The following is an 18051-nucleotide window of genomic DNA, read 5'->3' as shown; positions in this document are numbered from 1 at the left end:
CCGGGAACCGTGACTGTAAAGCACAGGCACCTATTACCATGGTGACAAAGACTTGCTGCATGCAGTAGTTTGAGCTTTCGTCCTATACTTTTTGACATGGTATGTCAGCTGGAGTTTGTGCGAACAGCCACTGACAGGCACTAACCTCACTTAATGACAGCGAGATGTGTTGACGAGGAAAAACGTCACCATGCATTTTTCATGAGCTCTGCACATCATTTTAAGAATGGTGCTGTTTTTTTTTTTGTTTTGTTTTTACCATGTTCTGGAATTCTTCTAGCTTATAGGTAATATTTATACGGTTCTGTTATCATTGTGTCATGCATTTATGTTTGTGTCTCTGACAGATATCTCCGCCACAGAGTTCATGGAACGCCGTGGCAATCTGAAGAACAGGTACGAGCTGCTAGGCGACTTCCTGTCAGACATGCTGTCTGTGGGGGCAGACGACATCAACATTTTCAGTCTGGTGGAAGAGCGGCACAGGACTCTGGATGTGAGGTTCTCCATTCACAGCACACCATTCCTCAGGGCCGAGAGAGTCCATGGATACCTTGCAGCTCATAAACAAAAAGTAAGGCCTGTCTGAAATGCAGGGATATGAATATAGTTATATTAGACCTTTTAATTAACCTAGGAATCACTCTAAAAGCATGTGCACTTCAGTGTGGAATAACTGAATGCTTTAACACTAATTACATTTGCTTTCACTTATTCATAATAAGATGAGACCTGATGTATTAACCCAGCTCTCTTTGTACCATTTCAGTCAAATCTAAAGTGTCACTTTTCACTCTCCCTTGCTCTCTTTTCATTGACATCACACATAAGCTCAATTTCTTTCTTAGAAAAGACACACTGCTATAGGCAAAAGAGCTGAAAATTCAACCGATCTAAAAGCATCAGTCTCCTACGCAAAATCATTGATCAGGACCAATTACAAGGCGTAAAGAGGCTTGGAAAATGGCCTGCAAATGGCGAGCCGAGACGGTGAAAGTAGTACTGATGGAAGCTAGAGGTTATTAATGATGGGATTTCTAATCCTCTGGAAGAAACTGCTTAAAATGTTCCCTTATTCTCTTTCTCAATCGTTTCACCCAAATTTGATTTGTCTAGTTACTAAAAATAGTGGGAGAAGAAAGTGAAAATTCAGAGAGGTAATTACAGATGAACTCACTGATATGGAAAGTGAGTTGCCTGTCTCCACCCATAGTAATTGAATAAATTTCAAGACATGGAATGAAAAAAGTTAAATAAAACTCAATGCAATTAAAATTGCCATGCTTACGGTACATGCATTGGCAGGGTTTTGAGAGAGATCAGCGAGAACAGCCAGTTCATGCTCGTGCACAGAACTGTTGCATCGGAATCTGATGTAATAGCTTTTTTTCTATTTTCGGCCAGTTGTCGGCTCCATTCACTGAATCTCGGATGTGTCAAGTAGGCTGTGTGATGTTGGCTTATGAGAGAGCTGGAAGAAACGAGTGTGAACAGCAGGAGAGAGACAGAGATGAGCCCCCACCTCACGTCTGTAACTTTTTAAATGATACGTAATGCACTGCCATAATCTCCAGCAGTCCTCTCTCTTCCCCTTGCTTTCCACCTCGCTCCCCTGCCTACAATGCATACTTTGTAGAGCTCAGGATTCCCCCACGGCCATGCTAGGATGGTGGAAGTGGATTTTTCTGAGCACTCTGCTCATTTCCCAGGGGTACACCCTTCTATCTCGCCCCCTAACACCCCTTCTGCAATACACGCAACTGAAATGACACCCTGTGAAGTGTCAGACGCTTCACTAAAACACACTCTGTTGCATCAAGCTCGAAAACCAAAAAGAAGTCTCCCTGTAGTGATAGTAAATCCTGATGAAAGGGTCATTGATAAACAGGGAAAGTGACACAGGGGGAAAAAGTTTTCAGAAAAGCTTTTTATTTGTTGTGAAATTCGAGGGGTAATCGGTTCAAATTCAAAAAATACATTTGGGTCTTTAGCAGACAAAGCTAAAACAAGTTTGCAGAAAAATAAATTAAAAAAATTATTATGAGACTTACCCCTCAGAATAAACATACATGGCACGTTCTAGAAATAGTGCGCCTATAGTGAGCAGGTTGAAACACAGAAGGAAGCAGTGAGGATGAACGAAGAACAATTAGAGCCATTCTCTGCATTTAATCAGATTCCTATGAATTTCCCACTCTATTTGAGTGCATGTTATAAAGGAGGGGAAATACAATTATTTTAAAGCTTTCAGCTGGATCTTCGCTGTCAGAGCCATTTCACACTGGCCTTTCTCAAAAACGCTTCTCATCACCTCGGCTTTTGCAGAAATTTTCGTAATTACATACTGTATCAAACACGAAGGCAGTGCATTTTGCCTCTGCCCTTTTGTTCGACTTTATTCAGGCAGTTGCTGACTCGTGCACACCCACACTATTTCTTTTGTTTTGCTCGTATTTAGAATTTTTTTTATTTTTTTGCCTTCACTACTTTTTACTCTCTGAATAATTTTGAAATTACTACTCGGTTTGTTGCGTCTTTACATGCTATGCACATAGCACCTCCCATCGATCTCTGTTCCAGTTCTTTTATGTGAATGTTTGTTCCTTCAGGTTTGCTTTGGCAGGGGAGGACCTCTACTCTTTCTTTTTGAAAGAAAAGCTCAGTCACGTATGATGGTATCATGTGGATCGGTTCCACACCTCACCAAGCCTTTTCGCTCTCTAACCAAAACACCCTTTGGCAGTTGTTAAACCTATTCTTCAGGAAATCAAATGTTTAAGAAACACACACTGTTTTGAATCATAAAACAGAAACATGAAAAGCCACTGGTCCAAAATGAAGTTTAGTCCCTGTAAGCGGGGAGCACAAAACAAAGTCCAATCTTCCTACTTGTTTGCCTGTTTATGTGTGTATGTAGATCCCACTTTGTATTTCTCTTGGGTGTCATCCTGTGCTATCATTGAGCCTCTCTGGAACAGTTTCCCTCTGGGAATTCTGGGTATTGTGGTTCCAATCCCGACGGGCCCCCCAGAGGGCCTTTGAGAAATTAGCTGACAGTACGATTGAGCAGGAGACGGGGAAGAAATTCCATGCTCTCCTCCAGGAATAGGGAGAGAGAGAAATTAAACAGAGAGCGAGAAATTAGAGCGTCCAGAAGGATTAGAAAAGGGAGTTGGTGAATCTTCTCTCCTGTTACCTGAGCCTAACTGCCTCATATAAAATAATGGTTTATTGGTTGTCTGCGAGTGCAAAATGAAATGTGAGACCTCGTAGTTGGAGTGTTTAATGTCCAAGGTAATACATGCAAATCACTTCCTCAAGCAGGCACGAGTGTGGGAGTCAGACCTGAACGCTCTGTGGAGGATGCACATTGTGTGTGTGTGTGTGTTTGTAAAGAACCAGAACCGTAAAAAGAATGGGAGAGAGAGAGTCAAGTGTGTGTGGGTGAATGTTTAACACCAGGCATCTTTATGCTCTGCAGCTTCAAATGTGTATGTGTGTTCGTGTGTCTTGAAAACAACTCCTGGATCTGTTCCACAGGGACTCTGCAGTGCAGTAAAGTGTATGAGTAGATCTGAAGTCAGTTGGGCACACACACTTGAGATACACATGGACACTCGAGCCATTGAAGGCCAATTAATGGAATTCAATGAGAGATCACACTGATTTTGATTATACGTTTAAACTATGCATTATTGGTTTCACGTTCAGTGGCCCAGAAACATAGAACAATTACCAACAACACTAACCAAATAAAACGAAACTAAATGCTTCCACAATAAGTGGAAAAAAAATGAACTGCTGCTGATACCACGTCACTGTCACGTGTGGCATATTAAAAGTACTGCAATAGCGTCTTGAGAGCCTCCGGCTGACTCAGCTAGTGCAGCTTTTTCAGAGCGACTGCAGGAGCCCTGATGACGACACAGCTGTTTCATGTTGGGCCAGATTCAACACATGACAATGTTATATTGAGTCATGTTCATCAAAAAAAAAAGAACACTGATAAAAGCAAATATACCCCTGGCACTGTATCAAGCAGTATATAAAAAGTGTTTCTGTTGCTCATGAAAAGTTTCTGAAACGTCTGTGTATTTGACAAATATTTGCCTGTTATTTACTTAATCTGTGATACAGTATGCAAACACCATGAGAACGTCACTACTGAGAGCAGAAAGTGTCCGACTTGATGTCTCTGCTTTTAGTTCTGCCCCCGACTGCAAGCGGCTACTCTAGCCGATCGCTCTGTGCAGTGCTGCATGATGTTGAACACACCTTGTGAGGAAATTACGTCACTCCCTTTGCCAAGTGCATTCCAAACAACTACATAATGACACGTACGTGCCCTGCTCACTCCAGAATCCCCACTCCATGGGCCACTTCCATTTATAATGTTCAATTTCTCATTAATGCAATTATCTAATCAACCAATCACATGGCAGTTGCTTCAATGCATTTATGGGTGTGGACCTGGTCATACAATCTCCTGAACTCCAAATTGAATGTTAGAATGGGAAAGAAAGGTGATTTAAGCAATTTTGAGCATGGCATGGTTGTTGGTGCCAGACGGGCCGGTCTGAGTATTTCACAATCTGCTCAGTTACTGGGATTTTCACGCACAACCATTTCTAGGGTTTACAAAGAATGGTGTGAAAAGGGAAAAGCATCCAGTATGCGGCAGTCCTGTGGGCGAAAATGCCTTGTTGATGCTAGAGGTCAGAAGAGAATGGGCCGACTGATTCAAGCTGATAGAAGAGCAACTTTGACTGAAATAACCACTCATTACAACCGAGGTACGCAGCAAAGCATTTGTGAAGCCACAGCACGCACAACCTTGAGGCGGATGGGCTACAACAGCAGAAGACCCCACTGGGTACCACTCATCTCCACTACAAATAGGAAAAGAGGCTACAATTTGTGCAAGCTCACCAAAATTGGACAGTTGAAGACTGGAAAAATGTTGCCTGGTCTGATGAGTCTCGATTTCTGTTGAGACATTCAGATGGTAGAGTCAGAATTTGGCATAAACAGAATGAGAACATGGATCCATCATGCCTTGTTACCACTGTGCAGGCTGCTGGTGGTGGTGTAATGCTGTGGGGGATGTTTTCTTGGCACACTTTAGGCCCCTTAGTGCCAACTGGGCTTCATTTAAATGCCATGGCCTACCTGAGCATTGTTTCTGACCATGTCCATCCCTTTATGACCACCATGTACCCATCCTCTGATGGCTACTTCCAGCAGGATAATGCACCAGGTCACAAAGCTCGAATCATTTCAAATTGGTTTCTTGAACATGACAATGAGTTCACTCTACTAAAATGCCCCCCCCAGTCACCAGATCTCAACCCAATAGAGCATCTTTGGTACATGGTGGAACGGGAGCTTCGTGCCCTGTATGTGCAGCCCACAAATCTCCATCAACTGCAAGATGCTATCCTATCAATATGGGCCAACTTTTCTAAAGAATGCTTTCAGCACCTTGTTGAATCAATGCCACGTAGAATTAAGGCAGTTCTGAAGGTCAAACACAGTATTAATATGGTGTTCCTAATAATCCTTTAGGTGACTGTACATATTGCATATAAAACAATAATTAGTGCAAGATAACACTACAAATATAATGTGAAAATTAAGAATACAATGTGCTTCTAGGATAAAGTAAATTTAAATGTATTTTTTTATTTATTTTACACAATAATAAAGCAATAATTTTAATATCACTGCATCCCTATAGATTGAGTTTTATACTTGTTACATAAAGGTCACTAACTAAAATAAACTGTTCATGTCCCCATTTTGTTTGCAAGGTTTTTTTGTATATGAACATGTTTTCTCTGCCCCATCTCTTCGAATGCCACCCAATATCCGGGCTCCAGACTGAAATGGGCATGAAAGAGGAACAGCACAGTACAAACAGGGCCGACAGTGTGTGTGTGTGTGTGTGTGTGTGTGATGAGGTGTATCTGAATTTAATGGTGCCATTAAAGGCTGAATGTGTTTGTGCACAAAGAAAGGGAGTGGCAATGAATGCTGCCAAGGTGCACCAACATGGGCAGTCACATTGATGAACTCAAGCTAATGATTTTATTTGATATTATGCATAGAAACTGAGGAAAAATTAGAGCAGGAGAGAGAGACAGTGTGTAACCATAACTATACAAAACTTCCTGCAGTCTTTTAGCATTAAAACAAATAAAAAAAAACTTTTTTTTTTTATACAGGTGGCAACCTGTGTTAAGGTTCAAATCTGCCACCATCTCTGTTGAAGTATCAACATGATTACTGCTTGCTGTCGCTGAATTATTTATGATATCATTGTATGTGTAGTATTAACATATCAATATTTTATATTTTAAATACGATACTTATCGTCAATAGAGGTATATTGTGAAACCCCAAGTGCCAGCTTGGAGAACTCCTGCTGTTCCCATTGTCTGCAGGGCACTCAGGGAAGTCAGTGAGAGTCTCCTTATTGTGCCCTTTCAGGTCTCACACATATTCCCCATGTACACTTTATTTCTCCTTTTTAAATATTTTATGTTCAATTTGATTTAAAATAAAACCCTTTCTGAGGCCTAACGCTACTCCCACTGATTCTGTTCTCACCCCACCATAACACATTGTGACATTTGCCTGTCCAGCCCTGTTGTGCGCATTGCACCATATCCCTGTTCTCCCTGAGAGTTTCCCCTTCAGATCACACATAAAATCAACATAAACAGCATCATCAATCACTCTGCCACAGCTGCTGTGTAGAAAATACCTCTCCATGAACCACCGCCAAGTCAGAATAATGTCCCGGCAAATAGGTCCCAGCTAATCTTGGAGTAGTTATCACCTTGAACATCTGTTTTTATTGTCTCTCTGTCTGTATCTCTCGATATCTCTTGTTTCTTTACCCCTTCATTTTCCCTTAAGTGTGCTGGCTGCTTGAGTTAGTGTAGGAGAGGTCAATCACTGTTTGACTGCTCAGTCCACAGAGGAGCAAACTGCTATATTTCAGATGTTGTATTTGAATAAATGGTGTGAAAGTTGAGAGGCAGCCCTGTGGACGTGGGCTATCTGCGTGCCGTTTATGTGCTTGTGGAAAAGCACAGGCACAGAGAGTCTCTGGAGTGTGCAATGTGTCCAAGAATGAAATAGAGTGAGCGTCCACCAGTGTCTCTGAACGCTGTTTATACAGGTTTAAGTGGGTTTGGGGTCTTTTTGGTTAACTTGGTTGGACTTGTTTTGCTATTTGTATGCTAATTTGAGGGTAGCTCAGCTGAAAAGATTGGCATAGAATAGATGGACACCAGCATATGAGTGCTGCTGTGTTACTGGCCTAGAAGTCAATGTATGTTAATCAGCAAGACTTCCTTGGTCAATGAGCTTCACGAAGAAGACCATGCTGGTTTATTGAGCAACTAAACCAGCTCAAGACTGGATGGGCATGGAAGTCACAATAAACCACTTGCAAGGAACTACAATTATAAGGAAGAAAAAAAAAAAATATATATATTTTTTTATATTTTGATAAGTATCAACTTCTTTTTTTATTACAAAACTGAATATAAAACAATGCAATCGTTATCAATACATCACTTGCTAAATATTGAAGTTTATCATAAGCACAAGAACCGTTTCAGTCCACTGACCTTCATCAGACATATGCATATTATTAAAGACAAAACTCCCAACCAATGAATGTCATCGACACTACATGTGGACCAATCACCAATCCATAAGTTATAAATAACAAGGGCTCAAATATGCAATAGAAAACACTTTAAACCATTACAAATAAATGGTGTTCCATTATTTAAAGAAAATAACCATGTTGGTAAAGTCACAATATCAGACAATTCGCTTAACAGGATTACAATATCATCCCCTCTTGATCAAGCAGACACTCAGATACATAATAAAGACACTTTACAACATTGCATTAAATCATGCTTCTTCATTAACCCCTAGAGTGATAAAATTTGCAAAGTCACAATCCAAAATAATTTACTTCTTAATAAAAGGGTATCAATGTCACCCCCTCTTGGTGGAACGGGCACCTTTTCGATCCCTAAGAAACATAGGGAGGACACACTGTGATTAAAATAAAGGAAATGTGCAGCAATTGGATAAGTAATATATTTTCTACTAATAGAACTCTTACATCCACTGAACCTTTGTTTCAATTAGCTAATATGTTTTTTGTTTTTTTTTACATAACACAGACCACATGTACATCAAATAATTTACAGAACATGGATTGAAGCACATCTAATAAGAGTTAATATTTTAAACTGCAGTTTTAAATGAATTGTTTCACGGAGCAAAATTGGCACACCGATAATTACAAAACTGAAACAATAAGTGTTATTTTGAAGTCATTGTGTAATCTTCTCACACTCATGTCATACCAAACCTGTTAAACTTTGTTATAACGGTTATAAAGGTATTGTAAAATGAATAATTTATTTGATGTAAATAAAAACCTATATAAATATATATATATATATATATATATATATATATATATATATATATATATATATATATATATATATATATATATATATATATATATATATATATATATATCTTATAAAGTAATTGTAATCTCTTCTCAAGACTTGGACTTTCAAGTCTTTACTTTCAACAGAAACATCTTAATTGTGTTTTGAAGATTAACCAAAGTCTAGTTTGGGTTTGAAACAACATGAGTGAGAGTAAATTATGAATTATATTTTTTGTATAAACCTTTTAACCCTCTGGTGTCTGAAGGGGTTTCCGGGCCCTGAACACATTTTGACATGCTCTGACATTTATGCTTTTTTCAGTATCTTAAAAACACTTTAATGGCTGACATGGGCTACACTGGGCTACAATAATATGTTAGCAGCATGAATGTGTTTATTTATTTATTTATTTATTTTTTACAGCACAGTATAATCAAAATATACACATTGAAGGTCTGAGACACATTATTGAGCACACTTATCTAAACACAGATACAAATAGTCACACAACTTTGTGCCATTACGGAAAATATCCTGTTTAAATATTAAACAAATAAACCATATTTATGTAGAACATCAGCCCAGTTGAACAACATGTGATGTTGGTAAAGCACTCTCAGGGGTTTGAAGTGAAGTCTTCAAGGTATCCGCTCACCCCCCGCCCCCCCCCAAAAAACATGATTTTGTAGTCATAGACACAAACATACTTTGCATCTAAAATACAAAAATAATAAATTATTATTGTTAAGCAAATAATAAGTAAATATCTACACATATCTGTGAATAGAGTATTTCACAGTAAACATTGGTCTAAACATTCTTAGACTCTTAACATTCACATAGTGTTACAGTGTAAACTCTCATATTACTTTTATATCGTATTGTTTTATATTTGACAGAACATTAAAAAAAGTTCCTGGCATCATGAGATATTTTTATGCAATGAAATCACATATATTTCAAAATGTTTCAATTGATTTAATACATGTAGGCACAAAGTATCACAGGGTTAGTTGTAACAAAGGTGGTTTGAATACTTCCACACATGCTAGCATAACAAAATACAAGATTTATTAGTTACCATATCAACACTATATAAAAAAAAAATGTGCGCCAAAATGAAAAAAAATATTTTTGAAGATATCGTTGAACGTTTATCTTACTATAGTAAAAATTCAATTCTGGCTCAAGTTTTTCATCTCAGTTTTTTTTTTATTCGTTTAAAATCAGACAAATCTGCTTTTATTTTAATCTCCAATCTGTTATTTATCAGTTCAGATTGTTTTTTTATGCTTTGCTAACTAGCAGAAGACACTAACCAGTTTTAAATTCCACTTGCACATCACCTTCTTCTTAGGTAAATTCTGGCTTATTCCTCTAAGTGTGTCTTCTTCCAGAAATGAAAAGTAGCCTTGATAAATTTGAATTGCCATGCTTTATTGAAGGAGGAGATGTAGGCATTCACATGTTCGTGTCAGTTTAGGTGATTATGGTTTGAATAGCGCACTTGGTTAGGGGCATGGTCACATTACAGATAATGAACTCAGACAGGAAAAAATTTACCTCACGTTGGTTTCATATGGATTATTTATTATTAGTTTTCGACGTGGCTCACTTCATTTAAAATGAATTTTTTAAAAGCTTTCTATACACATATTTATCATGTCTGTGAGGCAAGTATTCACTGAGATTCAGTATTAAGTTGAAAGAGACTGAGATGGCAGAAAGCGCAAATAAAAATAGACCCAATGTCTTACTCTTACCTGTGTCATCTGATTAAAATGAATTATTTTCATGGTCATCAAGAAAAAACATGACAAGCCGCACTGGTGCAGTCTTGCTGACCATATGTTATTATTTCTTAACAGCAGTTTTGAGTAGAAACATAATTATTTCACTCAGTGAGTGAAACTCAAAATCTGGCTCTGGGTCAAAAAGACTAAATAATAAAGCTGTCCACATGTGTTCTTTACTCTATATTAGTTTCTGTTATTTGTCTTCCATCATTATGGCTGCACTTCACACGTGATGGATTTCTTTCTTTCTCTCTTTCCATGTCCCTTCCCCATCCAGCTCCAGTCTTTTCTTCAAGTCAACGTGACTCAGGTTCATGTAGATGAGTGTGTGGATGCAGACTGTCGGGGAGGAGGGGGCTGCACCAGCCATCTGAGCGTGTCTGACAAGCCAGCGGTGGTCGACTCAGGCAGCATGGCTCTGGTGTCAGTGACGGTGGAAGCCACAGCTGTCTGCAGTTGCTCGGCACGCGAACACCTCCACCAGAGTTGCTCTGTCTATCCCAGAAACCCCTGCCACAACGGAGGAGTCTGTATAGACACGCAGAGCGGATACAGGTGAGAAATTACAGGTTTTCCTTTGAGAGCTTTTTTTCAACTGACTATAATTCACTTCACACATGGAGAGAAAGTGAACGAAACAGCAGTGAGATGTTTACAACAGGCTTCCTTTAGCAGTCTGTAATCTGCAGCAGGTTCCTCAGCAGCTCTTTGAGAAAACAACCAAAAAGAGTGTCTAAACATTACATTAGGATGAGAACTGTTGCCTGACGAAACTGTATGAAGCTCACAATGCACATGCACTTAGATGCATAGATGCTTTTTGAGTTGAGATGATGTCAGATTTCTCACCATGTTTGATTAGAAAAGCTGGATTGAGTTTTCAGAGATAATTGCACCTTTTTGTATCCATTGGAACAAAAATAAATATGTTGACAATAAAACAGTGACCAGTAAGGCAGAGATCAGTAGCAATATAATGAAGCCTTAACATTATTCAAACAAGGACAAATTTAAAAGGTCATTAAGGATTTCAAGCACTTATGAGTGAAATGTCATTTGTAGTGCATTGGTTATATTTTTATACAATACAGTAAATTTATTAATTAATTAATTTATTTATTTATTTTTTGTCCAGAACTATATTTTAACAGATTAATGGACTGAAAACTGTTGATCACATTTATATACATTTATTTCCCCCGAAAAATGGCAGAGACGGATGGGAAGAAAGTAGTGAAAAAAGTTTTTGTATGAATAGCAAGTACAGTAGTGTCAGCCCTGAGTTGACAAAACCATACGGTAAGATTGTATAACAGTTAGCTAGGGCACTACTGGATGCTTAGCAGTGATTTATAAAGCTTAGTGTTTTAGTATGTGTGGGCTGATTTAGATCCAAATCAAGAGAGCAGCTGCCATGTGGAAGCTCCTAATGATATCTGAGATGTGGTTGCAGATGTGAGTTGTATTCTAATCGCTGCTTGTGATATGGATGATTTTTCCTTCCCGCAGGGAAATTAAAAATGCAGAGCAATGAACATATCATAAATACCGGCATGACATCTTCCAAAGGGGGTATTTAAAAAATGAAATTGCACATTTGCCTATTGTATAATTTATGTGTTGTCCATTCACCTTAGAGCCTATTAAGAGCACACTACCACTCCTATTACACGCACATGCACAAATTTGTTTCCACACCTGCATATATTTCAGGGGAGACTGACACACATAAAGCTCTATTACACATTCTCCCAATCTCTTTTGCATGACATGACCTTACATCATAGAAAGCCTTAAAAATACCAGTGCAAGATTTGCACACGCAATACATACACGTGCCATGGCTTAGCATCCCATTCTGACATACAGTATGTCTACGCTTTCCACGCTTCATGTTAATCACCTTGAAAAATACGGAGAAATTAATTTAGCTCTCAGTGGTTTAATTAAAAGAAGAGATTGAAGCTGCGGATTTGTGAGTGGTCAGACCTAGCGAGCATGTAATGTGTTGAGCTGGCTTTGTGGGCCAGAACAGTTCATGCCTCAAGCCCTCCTCTAATCCTAATAATGTCCTCAGGCAACAACCTTAATGTTGCGTCTGTGTTACGTCAACCTTCCGGTCTTCTTCAGCCTTCAGGCATGCTCCAAAACCTTTCAGTTTTTCAGTGTGAAATTACGACTGTGTGTATGAAAAATGTTTATTTGAACTGTGTGCATTCACATGGAACGATTTATCAAACATATACATTTCTATGAAATATAGGGATTAGTATGCATTGATATGACATGGTCTATAAGAATATTTCGCTTTGGCAGAATAAAATTGCTTTTGGGTCCCTCACTCACACTGCTTAGTTATTTCTGTGTCAAGAGAGACTGAGACAGTCGTGCAGGAGAGTGCTTTAAATATCACTGTTTTCTTGCACAAACGCTGTAATTCACATGCATCAAACATCCAAACAGCCAGGAGTGTTTAGCTCTCAAGGTCCTTTTTCTATTATCTGTATTTCATGAATATCGCAAATGGAATCAAGAGTCACTTTCATTCAGTCCATGTACCATGTCCGTGCTTCATTAGAATTAAGTAGATAGAGAAGATTTGCAAATCTTTTGTAAATGTACATCAGCGAGAATGAGGGTTGATGTCAAGCACATTTATTCGAAGACAGTAAACCCTTGTTAGAATAGTCCTGAAAAATTTTTAACATCTCATTACCCCAACCATTTTTAAAATAATAATAATAATAATAATAATAATAATAATAATAATAATAATAAATGAATAAAAATAAAAATAAAAACTATTGATAACTATTGTTAGCATAAATTCTAGTTGGATTTGCGAGGGAATAATGGATACTGCAAAAAAACTGTATTTACCATTATAAAGATTTTGAGCTTTATTGTGTACAGATGATGCAATTTATAACTAGAGTCAATTTAAACATAAATGTAACCATTTAACAAATAACAACACTTTTTTTTTTTTTTTTTTTTTTTATCATAGGTTTAGTAACTTGTTTTATGTTTTACTTATGTACAGATATTTTTCTCATGAGTAAAAGGATTTGTGTTATACCATCCTATGCATGATGAAAAAAATAATCTGCCTTTTTGGGTTGGAATGTTGATTCAATTCCCAACCATTATGTGCATTCATAAAGCAAACATGAAGCTGATAAAGTTTGTTTAGGAGGATGCTGCAAAAATGTATTTATTTTCCCCCCAAGTACTAATATCTAAACATTCCTAAAGCAACATAAATTTACTTCCTTCAAAACTGCATAGAAAATAGGATTTGTTTATACGCAATTTAAGTTTGTTGCTTTAAAGTAAACAGAAAAAATATTTAAACTTAATTCAGTATGTATCTTGTAACACAGTGTTTGGTTAGAAATGTTTAAAGGAAATAAAAAACTACAGGTTAACACTGGAATAAGGATTTTTGCAGTGTAGTTCTTGCAATAGCAAATACTATGTGCTTTATTAAAATAGTATTTCTGATATACAGATACAGACATGCTGCATATTCCAGAACTGTGTTCATTACTCTGCTGAGGGCTGGATGTCAAGATTTAAGAAGCAACATGTAGAGTCGGAAAGCAGGATTAATGGTGGATTTGTAAATGGAGGATGGGGTAGATCGTTGTAGATTTCTCATAAGCTAACCAGTGGATTCTTCTCTCTGTTTGCGCTGGCAGAAAATGAGCGAATGGGAAGGGGTGAAACCATTCAGTAAGAGGATTGTGTTCAGCCATCAGGGCTGATATTAAGACCAGGATTTAGTCGAGGAGTTAAGTTGGTCTGATTTAGATCATAAAGCAGAACAGAGCAATGAAGAAGGAAGTGTTTCTATTTACAGTGTCTTACTGTCTCTCTTGTGTTCTCTTTATCCCTGACTCAAGCACGGGTCAAAAGGTACTGTTAATATTTTAGATATTGCTCAAATTGACCCCTAGTGAGTTACATGGGACAAAGGCCAGCTCTTTTCTTTTAGAAAGATCTGTGACCCTGCTGCTGTTTATCAAAGGCTGTGATTTCTTTAGTGAATGAAAAGACTGGCAAACTGCCTTTCTAGCCGTTTTTATGCTATTGAACATTTTTGGTTCGCAAACTGCTTGCAAGAAATGCCCCAAAGAAACTCAAAATGCATGATCAGCATTTTGCTCTTTAATTTTTCCATTTATTTCCTCAGACTGGCTTCAATATTCCTTATGCTTTAGTGGGACTCTATCTTTCATTGATCCTGTCACATAATTTGATCTCCATTTTCAATTGCCCACTCCAAGCACCCCATCGTCCATCCCTTAAACCCTGTCGACCTACCCTTTCCATTGCCAGATCGCAAGGCTTATGTATTGCTCAATCCTGAGCCTAAACAGGAGTCACCTGACATAGTTTCTAGTGAGTCTTTATGAAACTTTAGCTTAAAAGGGTATTGTTCCCCAGACGGAATTACTTTTATTGTATCGATTCGGGCGTTTGAAATGTTGTCTTACTGCAACCAGATTGGCTCCTCTGTCTTGCTAGATTTGTGTCTTGGGAGAGCATTAGTCGCACCAGGCTGGAAATTTGTCCAAATCCAGCTCGCTGTAAGGCTGACAGTAATCAATGGGCCAACATTAGGAATGTAATATCTGTACCATTATTATGGAAAGTTTTCTCTGTGGTGTGCATTACTCTTCTATCCCGCACGTGTATCCATCTCAACACACTTGATGGATGAGTCGAGAATGAATATCTGACAGACCATCTGACATCTTTTAGATAGATTCCTGTAAACTTTAGCATCTTATGAGAAAGGATCCCCAAAAAAATAAAATAAAATTGCCATTATTATTATTTTTTGTGTGTTTGTGTGCAAGTAAAAATAGATTTTTACTGCATACAAATGGTGCATTTAGTACTTTGGTGCTAATTTAAACTTTTATACGTTAAGAGGTAGCAAATCAGCCCAAAAGGAAAAAATATGCATAATTAATTATGTTCAGTTAAAGAAGATCAATTAACTGGTTTAAGAAGTCAGAGGTCAGAAAGAGCTTGATTCCCAAGTATGTTTGCACACACAAGGAATTAGGGCTGTGCGATATGACTATATATATATATATATATATATATATATATATATATATATATATATATATATATATATATATATATATATATATATATATATATATATAATAGATAAAATAAGAAAATATTATGCTCTATCATTTATTTTGTGGTGTCGCAAAATACATTGTTTACAGTAATATTTTTTCATCATTTGGATGACTGCGATCTTTACACGCCATGGGGATGCAGGCAGAAACGGGAATAACAGCATGGCGAGTGAAAGGGAGACAGAACCAGGTGAAGAACAACCAGCCAGGACAAAACGAGTGACTACATCTGTAACATGATCATGCGTTTTAAGCACTGCAGTTTTAAAACAGAGCTAACTTATATGCGTGTGTGGTCTCTGTTCCCGTGTGAGAGGAGCATACATTTTTTTCCGCTTTATTGGTTATGAACAATTACATAAACACATTTAAATGTGTCAGAATCCCCGTCTTTGCAAGTATCCTCATAAACACTAAGGTCACACTTAGGTGAATAGATGTAGGTCTTAAGAGAGAGTAAACAGCTGAAAAAGTAAACGCATATGTAAAAGTGTATTGGATCACCAATAATCCGTTCAGCTGAGCCAAACCAGGCAATTATTGACGTGCACAGGACACACTCAATGACGGCTGAGTAAAACTGTTTCAGCAGCTTCTGTGGCAGGTAAACTTTCCTCAGATGGCGAAAGACATACAAACATTTGTTGGGCCTTTTTAACAATGTAGTCGATGTGAGTGTCCCACTTCAGGTCCTGAGAAATGGTGGTTCTCAGGCTTCTGAATGACTCCACCCACAGTGCTGTCCATGATGGTGAATGGCGGAAGTTCCTCCTGAAGTCCACTATCATCTCCACTGTTTTAAGCAAGTTGAGCTTCCAGGTTGTTGACTGCACCAGACAGACAGCTTTTACCTCCTGTCCATAAGCAGATGCGTCTCCATCCGAGATGGGGCCAAGGACTGTAGTGTTGTCCGCAAACTTCAGCAGCTTGACAGAGGGGTCTTAAGAGGTGCAGTCATTGGTGTACAGGGAGAAGAACAACAGGGAGAGGACACAACTCCATGTGGTGCCAGTACTGGTGGTGCGACTCAAGGAAATGACTTTACCATTTCTCTCTAGCTGCTGCTTGTCTGTTAGAAAGCTGATGATTAATTTACAGATGGCGCTAAGGACAGAGAATTGGGTTAGTTTGGTCTGGAGGATTGTTGAGAGTATTGAAAGTAAAAGTCATGACATTTGCCAAGTATGGTGACCCATAGTCCGAATTGGTACTCTGCATTTAACACATCCAAGTGCACACACACAGAAGTGAGAAGTGAATACACCGTGAACACAAACCCGGAGCAGTGAGCAGCTCTATCTAGCGCCCGGGCAGCAACTATGGGTTCAGTGCCTTGCTCAAGGGCACTTCAGCCATGGGTATTGAGGGTGGAAGAGAGTTTATTCACTCCCCCCCAACTCCTGCCATCACAGAGACTCGAACCTGCACCCTTCGGGTTACAAGTCCAACTCTTTTAACCATTGGGCCACAGCTGCCGCATAGCAGAGCTATGTCCACAAACAGGACAAAAAAAAAAGTCCTTTGTCCAGATTTTGCAGGATGTAGTGTAGTCCCATGTTGACTTTATCATCCAGTGACCTGTTTGCTTTGTAAGCAAACTGCAGGAGGAACCCTAGCCTGTAAGGCAGGGACTTCCAGGTTATACAGCCTAGCAAATGTGGATGTGAGGCACAACTGGAAGAGAAGCGTCAACCATCCACTTAGAAAGTCTCTTCTTCATGACCAGATGCCTTCTAGCAGACCCACCGAAGCAAACAAAAAGCTGTTCCATCTTAAATGGGGCAGAACACCCTTCAGTCATTATGTAGCAACAATATTCCATAAAACGATTGATTTGTGCTACAGTAATATCCCAGAAGCCTATAAAGCCAGAACTTTTCCACCGCTAAGACTTGAGGTTCATTATGTTATTAATTTCATTGTTATTAATTATACTTACAACAGTTGAAACAACACAACCCGATAATACACAGTGTCCCACAATGGTTGGAAGATGTTATTGCATGCCTTCAATGCTGCTTGGCATGCAAAGACTGGGAAGGTTTTTGGGAGAGCTTGATGAGCATACTTTAGTTTTCAGTGATTATAAGATCTCAGTTTTAATCAACATATCTTAGGTATCCATAAATGCTGTCAGCATAGTCTTACAGTTCTCCATAAACTTCTGTCTGTTTAACCTTGTCTCCTTCTTTTCCTGAATCAGAGTATTATCGAGCCCATTCTTATGTATGGTGCCATTTGTTTTTTAGCTTTTTCATATGCTTACAGCCGTTAATAGGAACACACTATTAAATATAAAAGCAATCTAAACCAAAAGCAATTTCGGCCGAGGGGCACCCCTCAGATCTGATTTGTGTCACCTCAGATTAAATTTGACCCCCTTCAATCCCCCTAAAACGCATTGATTCTAACCAATTGATGCAAACCACCGGTGTAGCCTATTTAGAACATTCAATGCTAAATTCAAATGCTTTATCTGGCACTATTCAGTGTTTTTTAACCACATAAAATGTTTAAGGTTTCAAAAATGTTAATTAATTAATAGCAAAAAGACATTTGTTAAACACGGATGTTTGTGAATTTGTTAAATCA

At 38.4% G+C, this 18051-nt stretch overlaps 1 protein-coding gene across 2 annotated transcripts in view; it reads left to right on the top strand.

Annotated features, from left to right (window-relative positions):
• The window catches only part of si:ch211-186j3.6 (neural-cadherin), a 298085-nt gene that overhangs the window by 226414 nt on the left and 53620 nt on the right, over positions 1-18051 (top strand). For both annotated transcript variants that reach the window (XM_052561240.1, XM_052561239.1), the window contains 2 exons: positions 348-574; positions 10572-10849. In XM_052561240.1, the coding sequence (XP_052417200.1) occupies positions 348-574; positions 10572-10849 (505 nt within the window). The remainder of the gene's footprint in view (positions 1-347; positions 575-10571; positions 10850-18051) is intronic.

Source organism: Carassius gibelio, chromosome B7 (assembly GCF_023724105.1).
Source record: "Carassius gibelio isolate Cgi1373 ecotype wild population from Czech Republic chromosome B7, carGib1.2-hapl.c, whole genome shotgun sequence".
NCBI classification, from domain to species: Eukaryota; Metazoa; Chordata; class Actinopteri; order Cypriniformes; family Cyprinidae; genus Carassius; species Carassius gibelio.
This window is presented reverse-complemented; position numbering and strand designations above follow the sequence as displayed.